Source organism: Thalassophryne amazonica, chromosome 1 (genome assembly GCF_902500255.1).
Source record: "Thalassophryne amazonica chromosome 1, fThaAma1.1, whole genome shotgun sequence".
Taxonomy (NCBI): Eukaryota; Metazoa; Chordata; class Actinopteri; order Batrachoidiformes; family Batrachoididae; genus Thalassophryne; species Thalassophryne amazonica.
The window spans coordinates 105,007,686-105,023,931 of record NC_047103.1 but is presented as its reverse complement, the minus strand read 5'-3'; the positions used below and the strand labels follow the sequence as shown (position 1 = coordinate 105,023,931).

Genomic DNA, 16,246 nt, shown 5'->3' with positions numbered 1-16,246 from the left:
AGCGCCCAAAAGGATAGAAGCCCGGCATTCCTGGACCCACTACCACCAGACAAACACCCCCCAGGTGGACACGACAAACTGACTCTCTGTGAAGCAAAGAAGAGGTGAGGTAAGTCAGCAGTTACAACAATATCTTTCAAAAGACACACGCTATCAGCAACACATTCAGGTCTGTATTTTTTAACTTTATGCAAATGAGCAGCTTCTCACAACAAGTGGAGGATCACTTATCCTGCACGCGACAGCAGTGAGAAGCAAACTGCACAATTCTCATCACAATTCCAGTATACTGCGTAACAAAACACCAAGTTACTATCAACAATTAGTCGAACACTTAATCACCTTTAATGTGTGCTGACAGCAAGTGTCCTCACCCTTCCTTGCTTCACGGGCTCGATGTGTCAAACCCAGGCGCGGTCCTCAGCGTCTCACAAACGGACATCACAAGGTCGAGTTCCCGGCAGTTCTGCTTGAATCACACATGACTTAAATGCAGAACGCCATCCAATTATCTGCTTCAGCTGAAAGTCTTTAAGGTTGCATGTGAGCACCAGTCACAGGTGCTACACATGATGTTGATGAGGGTGAGGACTCTTCAGCCAGCACCTTCTCCACAAACAAATCAGTTTCCATGCCACCTGAAGAGCAAAGAAAAGAAAAGAACACCAAAATATCCAGCCACACCCCCAACACACAACAGTACCCCCCCATCAACGGGAAGCCTCCCGGCGACCGAACAGACCAGGCCCAAGAACAGCACCTCCCTCCGTGGTCCACGTCAGGAAGCAGACAGCACCACGCTCCCAAGGTCCACCACAGACAGCAGGACAGGCACCGCAGCTGGAAGGCCGGCTGGCATCAACAAAAGCCCCAAAACATTCCCCAGTATAATTCAACACACAGAAAAAAACATAAAACCCACCCAAAACCTCCCCAGGGGACCGTCCCATCAAACCCCGGGAAGAAAAGAAAAACTCCCAAACGCAAAAACCCAACACAGCCCCACAAACAATACAAACGTAAATGCATAAAGAAGAAAGAAAAGAAAAGAACACCAAAATATCCAGCCACACCCCCCAACACACAACAAAAATACCAGAGACGTGTGGAAGAAAATGGAAAACAACCATCAAAATGGGTAGAAGAATAACCAGAATGGCAAAGGCTCACCCATTGATCAGCTCCAGGATGATCAAAGACAGTCTGGAGTTACCTGTCAATGCTGACAGTTAGAAGACTCCTGTGTGAAGCTAATTTATTTGCAAGAATCCCCCGCAAAGTCCCTCTGTTAAATAAAAGACACGTGCAGAAGAGGTTACAATTTGTCAAAGAACACATCAACTGGCCAAAAGAGAAATGGAGGAATATTTTGTGGACTGATGAGAGTAAAATTGTTCTTTTTGGGTCCAAGGGCCGCAGACAGTTTGTGAGACGACCCCCAAACTCTGAATTCAAGCCACAGTTCACAGTGAAGACAGTGAAGCATGGTGGTGCAAGCATCATGATATGGGCATGTTTCTCCTACTATGGTGTTGGGCCTATATATCGCATACCAGGAATCATGGATCAGTTTGGATATGTCAAAATACTTGAAGATGTCATGTTGCCTTATGCTGAAGAGGACATGCCCTTGAAATGGGTGTTTCAACAAGACAATGACCCCAAGCACACTATTAAATGAGCAAAATCTTGGTTCCAAACCAACAAAATTAATGTTTTGGAGTGGCCTGCCCAATCCCCCGGACCTAAATCCAATTGAGAACTAGTGGAGTGACATCAAAAAAGCTGTTTCTGAAGCAAAACCAAGAAATGTGAATGAATTGTGGAATGCTGTTAAAGAATCTTGGAGTGGAATAACAGCTGAAAGGTGCCACAAGTTGGTTGACTCTATGCCTCGCAGATGTGAAGAAATCATGAAAAAGTGTGGTTATACAACTAAATACTAGTTTAGTGATTCACAGGATTGCTAAAAAAGCCATTTGAACATAATAGTTTTGAGTTTGTAGCGTCAACAGCAGATGCTACTATTATTGTGAACACCCCCTTTTCTACTTTTTTTTTTACTAATATCCCAATTTCATAGCCTTAACACTGGGATTACCAGCATTTTTACACTACTCCTCTATCTACCAAGCGCTGCCAAATGGCAGCACTGGGGTACTTTACATCTCATTAGGCCACATTTTGTTATGTACATGGGGGCCATTAGATCAGAATGTGCAAGTGCTGGAAAGCCAGCTCACAACACATACTCACTCTGTTGACTGAGAGACGCAGAGATGGCTAAGCTTTATAGCACAGAGCATATAAGATATTTTGGACATCCAGTGTGGGCAGCAAAGTACTGTGCATATGACAATAAAGCTTTGAATCTTGAATCTAAATTTCTTCTAAGTGTTGTGTTTTTTGTAACAAGTTCACAGAAAGGAGATGTGGCAGTGCCAGGTGCGTTCAAACAAACTAGGTCAAATGTCACCTGGTAACAATAGAAATAATAAGAATATAGAAATAACAAAACATTAGCATAATAACTATTGAAGTAATAGTGGTACAAATATCATTCCTAAAGCTATGGGTATGTCTTTATGGTCAAAGAATCTGATAAAGTTGAAAAGTTTATTTTATTCTTTATAACTAAACATCTGTTTTTTCTTATGTACTTGGGTTCTGTCTTTAGAGTTACTTCTTACAAATGCAACTGAACCTATTTTTTATTTTGCTGACACAAAGAGGACAAATGCGCAAGCTGAATAAGGTGCTACTGTGTATTAGCTCATGAAAGGGGGTCGTTGAGATGTAAATCCAGGGAGTGCCATTTGGCAGCGCCTTGGGATTTAAAGGTATAACTGCCATTTGGCAGGTCCTTGGGAGTTCCAGTGTTAAGAGTGTGAATATCATGAATGCTTGGTCTTGTTGGATTTGTGAGAATCTACTGAACCTACTGGTACCTTGTTTCCCATGTAACAATACGAAATATACTCAAAACCTGGATTAATGTTTTTAGTCACATAGCACTACTATTGTTCTGAACACTACTGTAAGTCACTTCAGAGGTGTTATCAGGTTCCAAAAACAGCATTTTCAGTAAGTGTTCATAATATATGACAAAGAGGTTATATTTACACACAAACGAAAGAGATTGCAGCTAGCTAGAAAAGCCTTGATGTCACAGTGCCACTCTCCTCTGATTGTCATACCCACCCCTCAAAAAAGCGCAAGAGAATGAAACAGTGTGTAATTTTAACCTCTTAAAATACTTCTTAGAACAGGTCAAGGTTAGCCATCTTTGAACTTGTCAGCAACATGACCGGACATATGCTGAGCACCAGTGGTGGGCACAGCTAACCAAAAAGTTAGCTTCGATAACTGCTAATCAGCTAACTGAACAGTTATTTTATTATGCTAAACCGATAAACTGACGAAAAAAATATCAGAAGTGACACTAACCGAAAGGTTTCAATTTTTTCTCCCGTACACTCTCAGCTACTAACAAGCTGATTTTGAGTTTAAACACTGCCAAAGCTTCAAACAGAATCAAAGGCAATCACAAACCCAAACATAGCAAATGAGTTAGGGTTAGGTTGCTTCTGTCTTTGTGCATCCTGCCCATTGCTCTAGGGAAGCGTCATTTATAAATGAAAATAAATTGGTCAAAATTCCTTAAAATGAGAATATATGGATGAACAGAATAAAAATCACACAAACGTGTGTTTTAAAAAAACCTGATGTGGAGAAACTCTGCAGTGATGTTCAGAAGTAGAAATCACATAAAGCAGCTGAGAACTCTGAACTTTAACAGGCTGTTATTTTGCAAAGATATTTATTTTAGAGGGCTTAATGTAGTTGTTTAATGTTCAAGCACAAAACATGACTGAGGAGGAGAATTAAAGAGGCAATGAACTCTAGTCAGCATAAAAATACAAGCAGCTGATTTTTATTTTACAAAATTATAAGGCTGCAGTTCTGAGTTTCAGTTTTTCCTGCACATTTGTGTATTTTTTCCTTCTTTATAAGAGCTTGGTTTTTGTTTGTTCTACTAGAAAGTCTGAAAAAAATAAAAATAAAATGTTAACACTTTTCCTTACAGCAGTTCTTTAATTTCAGAAATGGAACAGAAACAACCACAAATAAAAAAGTAGGAACTGTATGTAAAATGAAGATAAAATAAAAATGTTCCCAGTTTCTCCACTCACACCCACAGAAGCCAAACACTCTTCCAAAGTTGTGTCTTGGTGGCTTCCCTCACTTTTCTTCCTACATGGACATTTAGTTTTTGAGAACTGCCTACCTGACACAGATTTACCATAAAGTACCACGCGGTTTGTATTTCTGAATGATTGATGTAAATAAAGTCTAAGAAATATTCAGTGAATTGGAAATGTTCATGTATTCATCCTCTGACATTTCCCAAGAAAACTGGCTGTAAATATTATTAACTAATTCTTCCATTAACAATAAACTGCCCTGTCTCAACCCTTTTTTCTTGGAAAATGCTGCAGGCTTCAAATGTAGGAACGGATACATATATTAACAAAAATAAATAAATAAAAATACAGCTGACCTCACAAAACATGAAATATGTTGGTTTCATACAGTCTGCAGTTACAGAAATAGAAGACAAAGTAAATGTCAGGATCATTACATGTCCATCACCACCACATTTTGAAAAACTATAAGACCACAGGCCATGCATTATTTATGTTTTGTGTCTTTTAGTGAAGTTTTTTTTTTTTGTTTTTTTTTTGGATTAAGGCAATAAGTGCCTCCCTGTATTACCACAGATGAACTGTTTCTGTTGCCACATCTTCTGAAATAAAACTGCAGAACACTAAAGCCTAAAAACTGAAAGAAGGAAAAAATAGGAGCAGTACAGGAGCAGGAGTTATTCTGAATGGGGGCGGGATGGGAGTGGGAGTACCAGGAGTGGGACGGGACAGGAATTGTTTTTTTGTTTTTTTTAATCTGGCCCGGGATTGAGATGAGACAGGAATTTTTCTGTGGGAGTGGGACAGGACAGGAGTGAAAATCTACTCCTGTGTCATCCTCTAGTTTGTAGAATCTTCTTACGAGATGCTGTGGCGGGAAACATTAGATAACAAATATCGCATCGATTAACACGCCTTGTGAAGAATATATTGAACAGAATGTCTTTTCTAAAACCTCCGAACCTGGGCCAGATACCAGGGAAAGCACCAGTGAAACGCAAAGCATCAACCCCTGCAAGTGTAGACGCTTCAAAGAAGAGAAAGGAAGAGAGAGGAAGTTTTTGAGTAGCTGCACACAGGATTATCCGTAGCTGGGGCACAAGGAAGAGGACAACACAATATACTGCCATGTCTGTCGGGATTTTCCTTCAATTGCGGACCAGTAAGTCATTTTGAAATGTTGAAATAAAAGAATTTGATTTGCTTTATAAAATACATACTGACAAATGATCATGCATTGAACAGTGATGAATTCAGAAAACACACAGGAGAGAAGCACATGCATATTGGCATTTACCAATTATTTAAATTTTTTCCCCAATTATGAACAATCGTAGGAGAGAAACATTATGAGCTATATCTTGGTGAATAGATTAAAAGGCTAGAGGCTATGCAATATAATTACATTTTTGGAAACTGAATTTTACCACCCACACAGGAGAGTGACAGTATTAACTTTTTCATGAAGTGATATGTCACAGCAAAGTAGATAAATATTTAATCTGAATCTCAGTTCCAGAAAATGTTGAAATGTAATGATTTTTCTATTTCAACTGCAATTGTTATGTTGGAATATTAAAGTTAAGGTACTTACAAACAAAAGAAGTATGACAGGTTTTTATTAAGTGACAAGTCAGAGCAAAGTACATGTGATAAATATTGAATCTGAATCTCAGTCACGGGTTGTCAGGACAACCAGCTTTTCCTATAGGACAAGTAAACTGCCAGGGTTACTTGTCCTATGGACAAGTACACTAAAAAGCTTAATGTCAGTGCCTGCGTAATATGTACAAAGTAATATATAACACATATCTGTTCATTTTAAAATAATGCACTAATTGTTAAGATTTGAACAATAACACACAGATGCCAAAAAGGGATTAAGGGATAGAGTTGTGACATCATCATGCACGCACTTAGGCGCTGTCTTGCGGGATCTTGAAAATCCTCCATTACAACTTAACAGACTTTTCGGCTTTACACATGCCTTTTTTTAACAAATGAAAAAAATTGTTGTGAAAGTGTAGTGACACGGACCCACAACAGGGGGCGCAAGTGAACGGTCAATAGATGAGCCAAAAGGTAACAATTTAATGTTGTGAAACGTGCACAACGAACATACAGACAATCTCAGAATATAATTACAGTCAAATTACAAAGGTGACGTGTGGGCAGGCTCGAGGATAGAAGACGTCTGTCCTGAGAAGAGCTGGAACCACACGATTTCCGCCCCCACAGAACCTGGTGAATACTGGAGCCGCCAAGTCCCGAATTCCCAGGTGATCACCGTCCCCGACTGTCGGATCTGGTACTGCTGGCGAAGAACAAAGACAGTCAAGTGTGGGTGTGTGTACACCCCGTAACAACAGCGGTGGGAATGCCACCTCCACCTCTCACTCAATATGTTGCAGAGTACCGCAGTGATTCCTCAGGGGAAAAGAGTTCCGTCCTGCACTCACTCAGCCTCCACAGAAAAAGGAACCGGTACTCCTGCAAACACTCACAATATACAGATATATTGCAAAAGACACAAACGGCTGAGGATATTACCTCCAATGAAGTATGATATCTCAGCGATGAGGTGGAGATGACGTCTGGTCTTTATGGAGTGCGATGATGAAGAATGTGTGACAGCTGTCAGGAATTAATGAGTGACAGCTGTCACTCCCGGCGGTGTCCGTGGCGGCAGCGCCCTCTCGTGCCTGAAGCCCGCACTTCAGGCAGGGCGCCCTTTGGTGGTGGGCCAGCAGTACATCCTCTTCTGGCAGCCCACACAACAAAAATGACATTTTACAAAAGCACACTTATTTGTAAACACCAACACACATTAATCAACCAATCAGTATGAGCGGAGGTTAAGTTTACCCATAATCCCTTTGGGCATCTGTGTGTTCATGTTCAAATCTTCAGAATTAGTGCATTATTTTAAAATTAACATATGTGTTATATATTCACTTCTTTTAAGAGTTTACATTAATGTAGATATTCTATCTGGAATAATTCAAACCTGCTTTTCATTTCAAGACCTCTGCCTCATGGCTGGACCACTGTATGGTGTGAAGGAGCAAAGACTTTTCTTTTTTTGTGGCAGTCTGGCGGCCAGGCCCCTTCTGCTGGAGCAGAGTTGAGCTCAGCTCCTCTTAGCTACCTCAATGCTGTAAAATACATAGCAGACAGGGGCAAAAGGGATTATAAATGTTTTTCAACATGACTAGCTATGTAAAAAAATGTTAGCGGTCTAAAAGTTATCAGAAGGTAATTGGTCTGATGATGGTTTTAAAACTTATCTGAAAAGCTAATCTGCTAACAAAAACATTTGGTGTGATAATTATTGGTTATCGGATGAGCTGAACAGTGCCCACCACTGCTGAGCAAGATGGACGGACGGACACAAAGTCTTCGCAATACTCGATGGCCATATGTGACAGCCCTAGGTAATAATGTAAGCATCCAAAATTAAACTAGAATTCCTTGCTCTTTTAACACACACACGCACGCACGCAAAAAAGCAGTCGGGAAAATTTTGCATAAAATGTTAAATTTCATAGGGGTCTAGTAATTTTGTCCTAGTGATGTGTCAAGAGACTGATGGAGAAATTCTGTGGAAATAAAATCAGCATGCCGAGAAAGAGCACTACAAATGCAATGTTTGCTTTGAGAATACTGTTGGAAAAGTACAGATAAGGACAGAAAGAGTTACATTGTGTGTTTGTGGACTTAGAAAAAGCTTATGATAGGGTGCCAAGAGAAGAGCTGTGGTATTGTATGAGGAAGTCTGGAGTGGCAGAGAAGTATGTTAGGGTAGTGCAGGACATGTACAAGAATAGTGTGACAGCAGTGAGATGCGCAGTCGGAATGACAGACTCATTCAAGGTGGAGGTGGGATTACACCAAGGATCAGCTCTGAGTCCTTTCTTGTTTGCAGTGGTGATGGACAGGTTGATGGATGAGATCAGACAGGAGTCCCCATGGACTATGATGTTTGCAGATGACATTGTGATCTGTAGTGAGAGTAGAGAGCAAGTTGAGTCTAGTCTGGAGAGGTGGAGATATGCTTTGGAGAGAAGGGGAATGAAAGTCAGTAGAAGCAAGACTGAGTACATGTGTGTGAATGAGAGGGAGCCCAGTGGAATAGTGCAGTTACAAGCAGTAGAAGTGGTGAAAGTAGATGAGTTTAAATATTTGGGGTCAACTGTTCAAAGTAATGGAGAGTGTGGTAGAGAGGTGAAGAAGAGAGTGCAGGCAGGGTGGAGTGGGTGGAGAAAGGTGGCAGGAGTGATTTGTGACCGAAGAATATCAGCAAGAGTGAAGGGGAAAGTTTACAAAACAGTAGTGAGACCAGCTATGTTGTATGGTTTAGAGACGGTGGCACTAACAAAAAGACAGGAGGCAGAGCTGAAGATGTTGAGATTCTCTTTGGGAGTGACAAGAATGGACAAGATTAGGAATGAACATATCAGAGGGACAGCTCAGGTGGGACGGTTTGGAGACAAAGTCAGAGAGGCAAGATTGAGATGGTTTGGACATGTGCAGAGGAGGGACCCAGGATATATAGGGAGAAGGATGCTGAGGATGGATCCACCAGGCAGGAGGAAAAGAGGGAGACCAAAGAGGAGGTTCATGGATGTGCTGAGAGAGGACATGCAGGTGGTTGGTGTGACAGAGGAAGATACAGAGGACAGGGTGAGATGGAAACGATTGATCTGCTGTGGCGACCCCTAACAGGAACAGCCGAAAGACAAAGAAGAAGAAGATGAATGTAAAACATCTGCTGCTGATGCAGTTGTTGTGTTAAACATGCCCCTTTATGCACCTCCACATTTGAGATAAATGGCAGAAAACATCTCAGAGAATATTACTGATCTCTCTATTCCGACAGGATTAATATAATGTGAGGTCATTTCTATGGACCATTTTACAGAAGGTAAAAGCCACCACAATCTTTACTAATATGTGAATGCACACTCAGTAAAAATAACTGGCATTGTGCATTCATACTAGATAAAATCACAAATGAGCTACTCCTACCTCCCCATATAAAATTAATCCCGTTTCCATAGTGTTTAAAAGATACAAGATTGCAACTGAACAAAAGAATGTACATTATGTTTCTACCTTTTCATCACTGACACTGTGGAGTTCCAATGTCAGTTTTGTTAATGCATACATGATTGAAGGTTCCAGCCCTGTCAAGACTTTTGACTATTGTGCAATACAACCCCAATTCCACTGAAGTTGGAGCATTGTGTGAAATGTAAATATAAACAGAATACAATGATTTGCAAATCCTCTTCAACCTATATTCAATTGAATACACCACAAAGACAACATATTTAATGTTCAAACTGATAAAGTTTATTGTTTTTGTGCAAATATTTACTCATTTTGAAATGGATGCCTGCAACACGTTTCAAAAAAAGCTGGGGCAAAAGACTGAGAAAGTTGATGAATGCTCAAAGAACACCTGTTTGGAACATTCCACAGGTGAACAGGTTAATTTGAAACAGGTGAGTGTCATGATTAGGCATAAAAGGAGCATCCCCAAAAGGGTCAGCTATTCACAAGCAAAGATGGGGCAAGGATCATGACTTTGTGAACAAATTAAGAAATAGTCCAACAGTTTAAGAACAATGTTTCTCAATGTTCAATTGCAAGGAATTTAGGGATTCCATCATCTACAGTCCATAATATAATCAGAAGATTCAGAGAATCTAGAGAACTTTCTACATGTAAGCGGCAAGGCCAAAAACAACATTGAATACCCGTGACCTTCGATCCCTCAGGCGGCACTGCATTAAAAACCAACATCATTGTATAAAGGATCTTACTGCGTGGACTCAGGAACACTTCAGAAAACCATTCTCAGTTAACACAGTTCGTCGTTACATCTACAAGTGCAAGTTAAAACTCTACCATGCAAAGTGAAAGCCATACATCAACAACATCCAGAAATGCCACCGCCTTCTCTGGGCCCGAGCTCATTTGAAATGGACAGACGCAAAGAGGAAAAGTTTGCTGTGGTCTGATGAGTCCACATTTCAAATTGTTTTTGGAAATCATGGACGTTGTGTCCTCTGTTCAAAAGAGGAAAAAGACCATCCACATTGTTACCAGTACAAAGTTCAAAAGCCAGCATCTGTGATGGTATGGGGGTGTGTTAGTGCCCATGGCATGGGCAACTTATACATCTGTGATGGCACCATCAATGCTGAAAGGTACATCCTGGTTTTGGAGCAACACATGCTGCCATCCAAGCAACGTCTTTTTTAGGGATGTCCCTGCTTATTTCAGCAAGACAATGCCAAGCCACATTCTGCACGTATTACAACAGCATGGCTTTGTAGTAAAAGAGTGTGGGTACTAAACTGGCCTGCCTGCAGTACAGACCTGTCGCCCATTGAAAATGTGTGGCACATTATGAAGCACAAAATACAACAATGGAGACACCGGACTGTTGAACAACTGAAGTCATACATCAAGCAAGAATGGAAAAGAATTCCACCTACAAAGCTTCAACAATTATTGTCCTCAGTTCCCAAACGCTTATTGAGTGTTGTTAGAAGGAAAGGTGATGTAACGCAGTGGTAAACATACGACTGTCCCAGCTTTTTTGAAATGTGTTGCAGGCATCCATTTCAAAATGAGCAAATATTTGCACAAAAACAATAAAGTCTATCAGTTTGAACATTAAATATCTTGTCTTTGTGGTGTATTCAATTGAATATAGGTTGAAGAGGATTTGCAAATCATTGTATTCTGTTTTTATTTACATTTTACACAACGTCCCAACTTCATTGGAATTGGGGTTGTATTTCCAGACTGTTGCTGTATTTTTTCAGTGAATGTGCAATAATCTATAGAACATTTAAGACCACATTTCCCAGTTCTTCATTATTAAACACATTATGTAACAAAACAGAGTCACAGATTCTTAACTGAAACTCACGGGATGTTAGACAGGTGCACAGTGGCTGAGGGTGGGAAAATGTTCTGAAAGTTCTTGGATCCAGGCTTCTTGAAGCAATGTAGTAGGGAGTTGGTGAAGTCCTTGGTCAGGCCGTGGTTATCCAGGCCATCACGAGGCAGTGCGACTGATTGATGCTTTGACAGAGTCACTCGGATGATCTTTCCAAACATCTTTTGTCCATTTAAATGGCTCATTGCTGCAAACATGGCAAAAAGAAACAAACCAATAAATGTTGGTTGGGGGAGGGGTGAGAGTGTGTGTATGTGTAAAGCAGTAAGAATAAGTGTCCAACTATCTTCCCTTTGACCAGAATTACTTCCTTTAAAATCCAACGGGTAGAGATCATTTTTGAGGAGCTGATACCATAGAGATATTAGGGAATATTACAAAAACAAAAAAGTAATAATTTACACAATACCGATATAAGGCTGTTAGCTTTCTCCACTCTAATTTGTGCAAGATACTGCAGCACTCTCAATTGCTTTAAACACCACATGTAAAGGTCTGAAAATACACATTTTCCTTAAAGGCTGTTCTTGTATATAAAATCAGAACTGTCTGTGAATTTTTCCCCAAATCAGTTTCTGTCAGTTTATTTCATGCCTTACTTGGTCATACATTGCTCCTGAAATATCTCTTGCTGGTGAAAGTGCACACTGCTGCGAGCTGTCAAGGCAGGGGCGGCCTATTATTGATTGCTTTTGTTCACAATGCAGGAGGATATAACCAGCGATTTGGAAAACTTTTCATCAAATATTTCTGTGAATGATGATGATGAAGAGACAGTGGGGCACCCAGGTGGTGTACAGCCTTACAGGTTTGAGCCAGGACGGTCAGATTCAGATGAATCATAGTAAAACCTGTGACAATGAACATGGCAGGGAAGACGGGAGTTTGGGGTTTCCATTAGAAAGCATGTAGAGGACGAAATTTGTCTTTATATAGTAACTGTCCATTATATAGCTAGCAGGGTGTACTTCAGATAGGAACCTAATACATATTATATCATAGTTTTTGTTTCTATAATGTCATAACCAGATTTATATCTTAGCCTACTAGCTATAACTTTGTTTTACAACATGTCTACAGACTAGGTAGATGTATATTTCAATCTTTTTCAGGAGGAACATTTAGGTTTCAGGTACTACCTCCTATAATATTACGTAGTTGATATTTTTTTAGATATGCTGTTTACTGCCCTGTTTGTGTAAATGTCACTTTATGTGCTGTCCATATTATTGAGCCGCTTGGGTGAGAAGGGAGATTTCCCTTCCAAGAAACCTACCATGCCTCGTTCTCAAGACCAGGCAGCTAGGTGGCTCTGTCCCTTCTTCTTCCTCTTTTTTCCCCTTTTTATTTTTTAAAAGATTTAAGAGTACCTTAGAATACACTAGTGGAGTTCCACTTTAGATTTTGAATGTATAATAGAAGATATACCTTACTGAATTTTCATTGAGCCAAGGTGACTGTATTGGGGGATGTGTGGTTTTAATATAGGTGGCGCAATAATATTGAGTGTAGTTTTGAGCGCTGAGTTTAAACTATCCACAAAACTGTCTGACTGGGCATTTTCCAAATGTGAAGCTTAGATATCAGGCAGTCTAGCTTCGAGTTCAGTCTTAGTTGAGGAGTTGATGCATCACCATAGTGATAAATAAGGTTGTTGTTCTACTAAACATGGCAGCAAAACTGTAAACTTAATAAGTGAGTGATCACAGACCACTGATGCAAGAGGCATGATGTCAATATTTGTGATAGCAATACTACGTGTGAGAACCAAATCCAGGGTGCGTTGAGTCCCGAATGCATTGTCAAAATCCTAATGCATCCACAATTTCCATAAATGATTTGCAGAGGGGATCAGAAGGCTTATTTATATGAATGATGAAGTCACCAATAATCAGAATGCACTTGTCGACAAGTGAACTCACCAAATTCATCTAAAAATTCAGAGTATGGGCCAGGGGGCTATATACAATGACAGAGTAATATGGCTGATTTTTATTCTTCTGACCCTGACAATAAGTAGCATCATGGGCAGAGGAGAGAATCAGATGTTCAAACTAATTATATTTGTGACCCCCAACAGCTAATAAACTCCGCCTTGCTTCGCATAACAAGGGACGTGACTAAATGTGCTGGCCTCATTTAAGGGGAGGACAGCTGTAGATTTAAGCCAAGTTTCACATAACTCAATCATATATACGAGGTCTATTAGAAAAGAAACCGACCGTTTTATTTTTTTAAAAAACTATATGGGTTTGATTCATATGTTTTTACGTCAGCCAAGCTTGAACCTTCGTGCGCATGCGTGAGCTTTTCCATGCCTGTCGGTGACGTCATTCGCTTGTGAGCACGCCTTGTGGGAGGAGTGGTCCAGCCCCCTCATCGGATTTTCATTGTCTGAGAAGTTGCTGAGAGACTGGCGCTGTGCTTCATCAAAATTTTTTCAGAAACTGTGAGGCACATCCGAGTGGATACCATTCGAGAAATTAAGCTAGTTTTCGGTGAAAATTTTAACGGCTGATGAGAGATTTTGGATTATTTCTATCGCTGTAAGGACTTCCCACGGAGCGGAACGTCACGCTGCGAGCCGACGCGCCAATCCGTCCGCACGTCTTTCATTAAAAAAAATCTCCTTTAACAGTGGAATGTCTGGAAAAACTGCTGATTCCGACCTCTTCTGAAAGTTCTCTGTTCTCTCACGATGTCCTGGGTCAACAGAGGCTTAAATTTGGAGGTTTTCTGCTGGAAACAGGATGACGACGTCGCCTCGGAGCGCTGCACGACGTCCCGCTCCGTGGGAAGTCCTTACAGCGATAGAAACAATCCAAAATCTTCACCGAAAACCAGCTTAATTTGTCGAATGGTGTCCACTCGGATGTGCCTCACAGTTTTTGAAAACATTTTGATGAAGCACAGCGCCAGTCTCTCAGCAACTTCTCAGACAAAGGAATTCCGACGAGGGGGCTGGACCACTCATCCCACAAGGTGTGCTCACAGGCGAATGATGTCACCGACAGGCGTGAAAAAACTCTCGCATGCCCACGAGGGTTCAAGCTTGGCTGATGTAATCACACGTGATTCAAATCCATATGTTTTTTTTTTTTAAAATAAGGTCGGATACTTTTCTAATAGACCTCGTAAGTGATGATCCATAATTAGATCATTAATCAGCAATGATTTTGAGGACAGTGATCTCATGTTAATGAGACCCAGACTAAGTGGGGTTGTGACAGTTGGACTGTTTGGATTTAGGGGTGGTTCCAGAGTAGCATATATAAGATGCCTGGAAGTAGGTTTAGGTTTGAGGCATTGCACACGGGTTGTTGGTTGCAGACATGAAATATTTGATATTGCTGGAACAGCCAACGGGCCATCCTCAATTTCAACGTCATTTCAATTTTCAATTTATTTTCATTTATGTAACGTCAAATCACAACAAATCTACCTCAAGGCGCTTGCCACGCTTCACAATAAATAACACAGAAAATTATACAGGAAATTTTGGGAGTCCATGCTGGTGTCCAGGATGGGAGGCCTGCATCCAATGTAGTATTCGGTATTAAGTTTGCAAAGCATATTCTTCTAAGATTTTTATGGTCGCGTCTGAGGAAACAGGACAGTCTCAACTGGACAAATTTCCCTCCCTGCCACATAAACTGCACTTTCACCATAGTGGATTTTCTGCACTAATTTCCCCGCTAAGCTGATGGATTCCACAACCACATTCATCATAAGCCTTGCAGGGTCTCTAATCACCTGCTCCATGGCCTGCTGTAAAGTCCTAATGTTATCCGAACTGTAGATCACAAAGTACAGGACTTTGGGGAGGTGATGGTCTAGTGGTTAAGATGTTGGTCTTGAGTCCAGAAGATCATGGGTTCAAATCCCCGCCTGACTGGAAAATCACTATGGGCCCTTGGGCAAGGCCTTTAATCCCCTATTACTCCCGGTCTGTAGTGAGCGCCTTGTATGGCAGCACCCTGACATTGGGGTGAATGTGAGGCATAGTTGTAAAGCACTTTGAGCGTCTGATGCAGATGGAAATAGCTAAATAAATGCAGTCCATTTACCATTTAGAGCTCTATCTATGTTCGCAGATAAGGTGGCGATGCCTTCCCCAGTAGGGTGAAGGCTGTCCGGCATCAGCAAGCCACGGCAGCCCCAAAACAAAGGCCAGTTATCAATAAAACTAAAGCCTTGCCATCTACAAAATTGCACCAGCCACCTATTTAACAATGTCAGGCTGCTAAATGCCTCATCATTATCCTGGGAGGGGAGGGGACCAGAGACTATTAATTGATGCTAACATATCTTTCTGGCAAGGTTACAAGTCCTCTCTATGTCCATTTTTGTGACCTCATAGTGCTTCATCCTGACATCATTGGTGCCAACGTGAATAACTATGTGACTGTTGTCTCGTGTCATGTTACTTTGTCTGTCTACCCTTCTGCAGCGTCAGCACCCTAAGATGGGAGGCAGTGTTGGAAGCTCTGGCCCCAGGAATAAATTTAATGTCAGCCGGCATCTGTCACTCGACTTTGCAGGTATTAGAATCCCCGATCACTACAGCCCGGCATTTCCGCCTGGAGACAGGAGTGGAAGTCACCCATGGGCTCAAAGAACTCACAACAGGCACGTCCAAGGGAAAAAACCAGTTCACAGCTCGCAGTGGCCGTCATCCATAGCCAGTGTTTCTAGGCTGATGCTAATGGACACGCGAGCCGGCCAACACAAACCTCATCTGGAGTGCCCGTAGCATCTAAAATATATAACATATAGGTTTTGTTTTTCTCTTCAAGAACCATTTCTGGACCAATGCAATTTACACTCTGGTGTGACTTATACTCCGGAAAAACAGTGCTCTTGGTTTATGGAGCTTAAAAAAAAATCCCCTATAAATCCCATCAGCAAGTTATGATTGTGTAACAAATAATATTTTGCTCACCTAGCTGTGCCTGGTTGGAGTCTGACATTTGAATGAGTGCGCTGTCCTTTTTATTGAAAAGGATTTTCACCCTCTGGACATCCCCATATACTCCTGCATTAAAGCCACAGCCAGACAGGAGGA

The 16,246-nt window shown here is 41.1% G+C and overlaps 1 protein-coding gene across 1 annotated transcript in view; it reads right to left on the bottom strand.

Moving 5' to 3' along the window:
• Window positions 1-16,246, bottom strand: part of LOC117510748 (polypyrimidine tract-binding protein 2-like) — a 92,898-nt gene that overhangs the window by 23,433 nt on the left and 53,219 nt on the right. Inside the window, 2 exon segments of the mRNA XM_034170623.1 lie at window positions 11,152-11,368; window positions 16,124-16,216. Coding sequence (XP_034026514.1) covers window positions 11,152-11,368; window positions 16,124-16,216 — 310 coding nt within the window.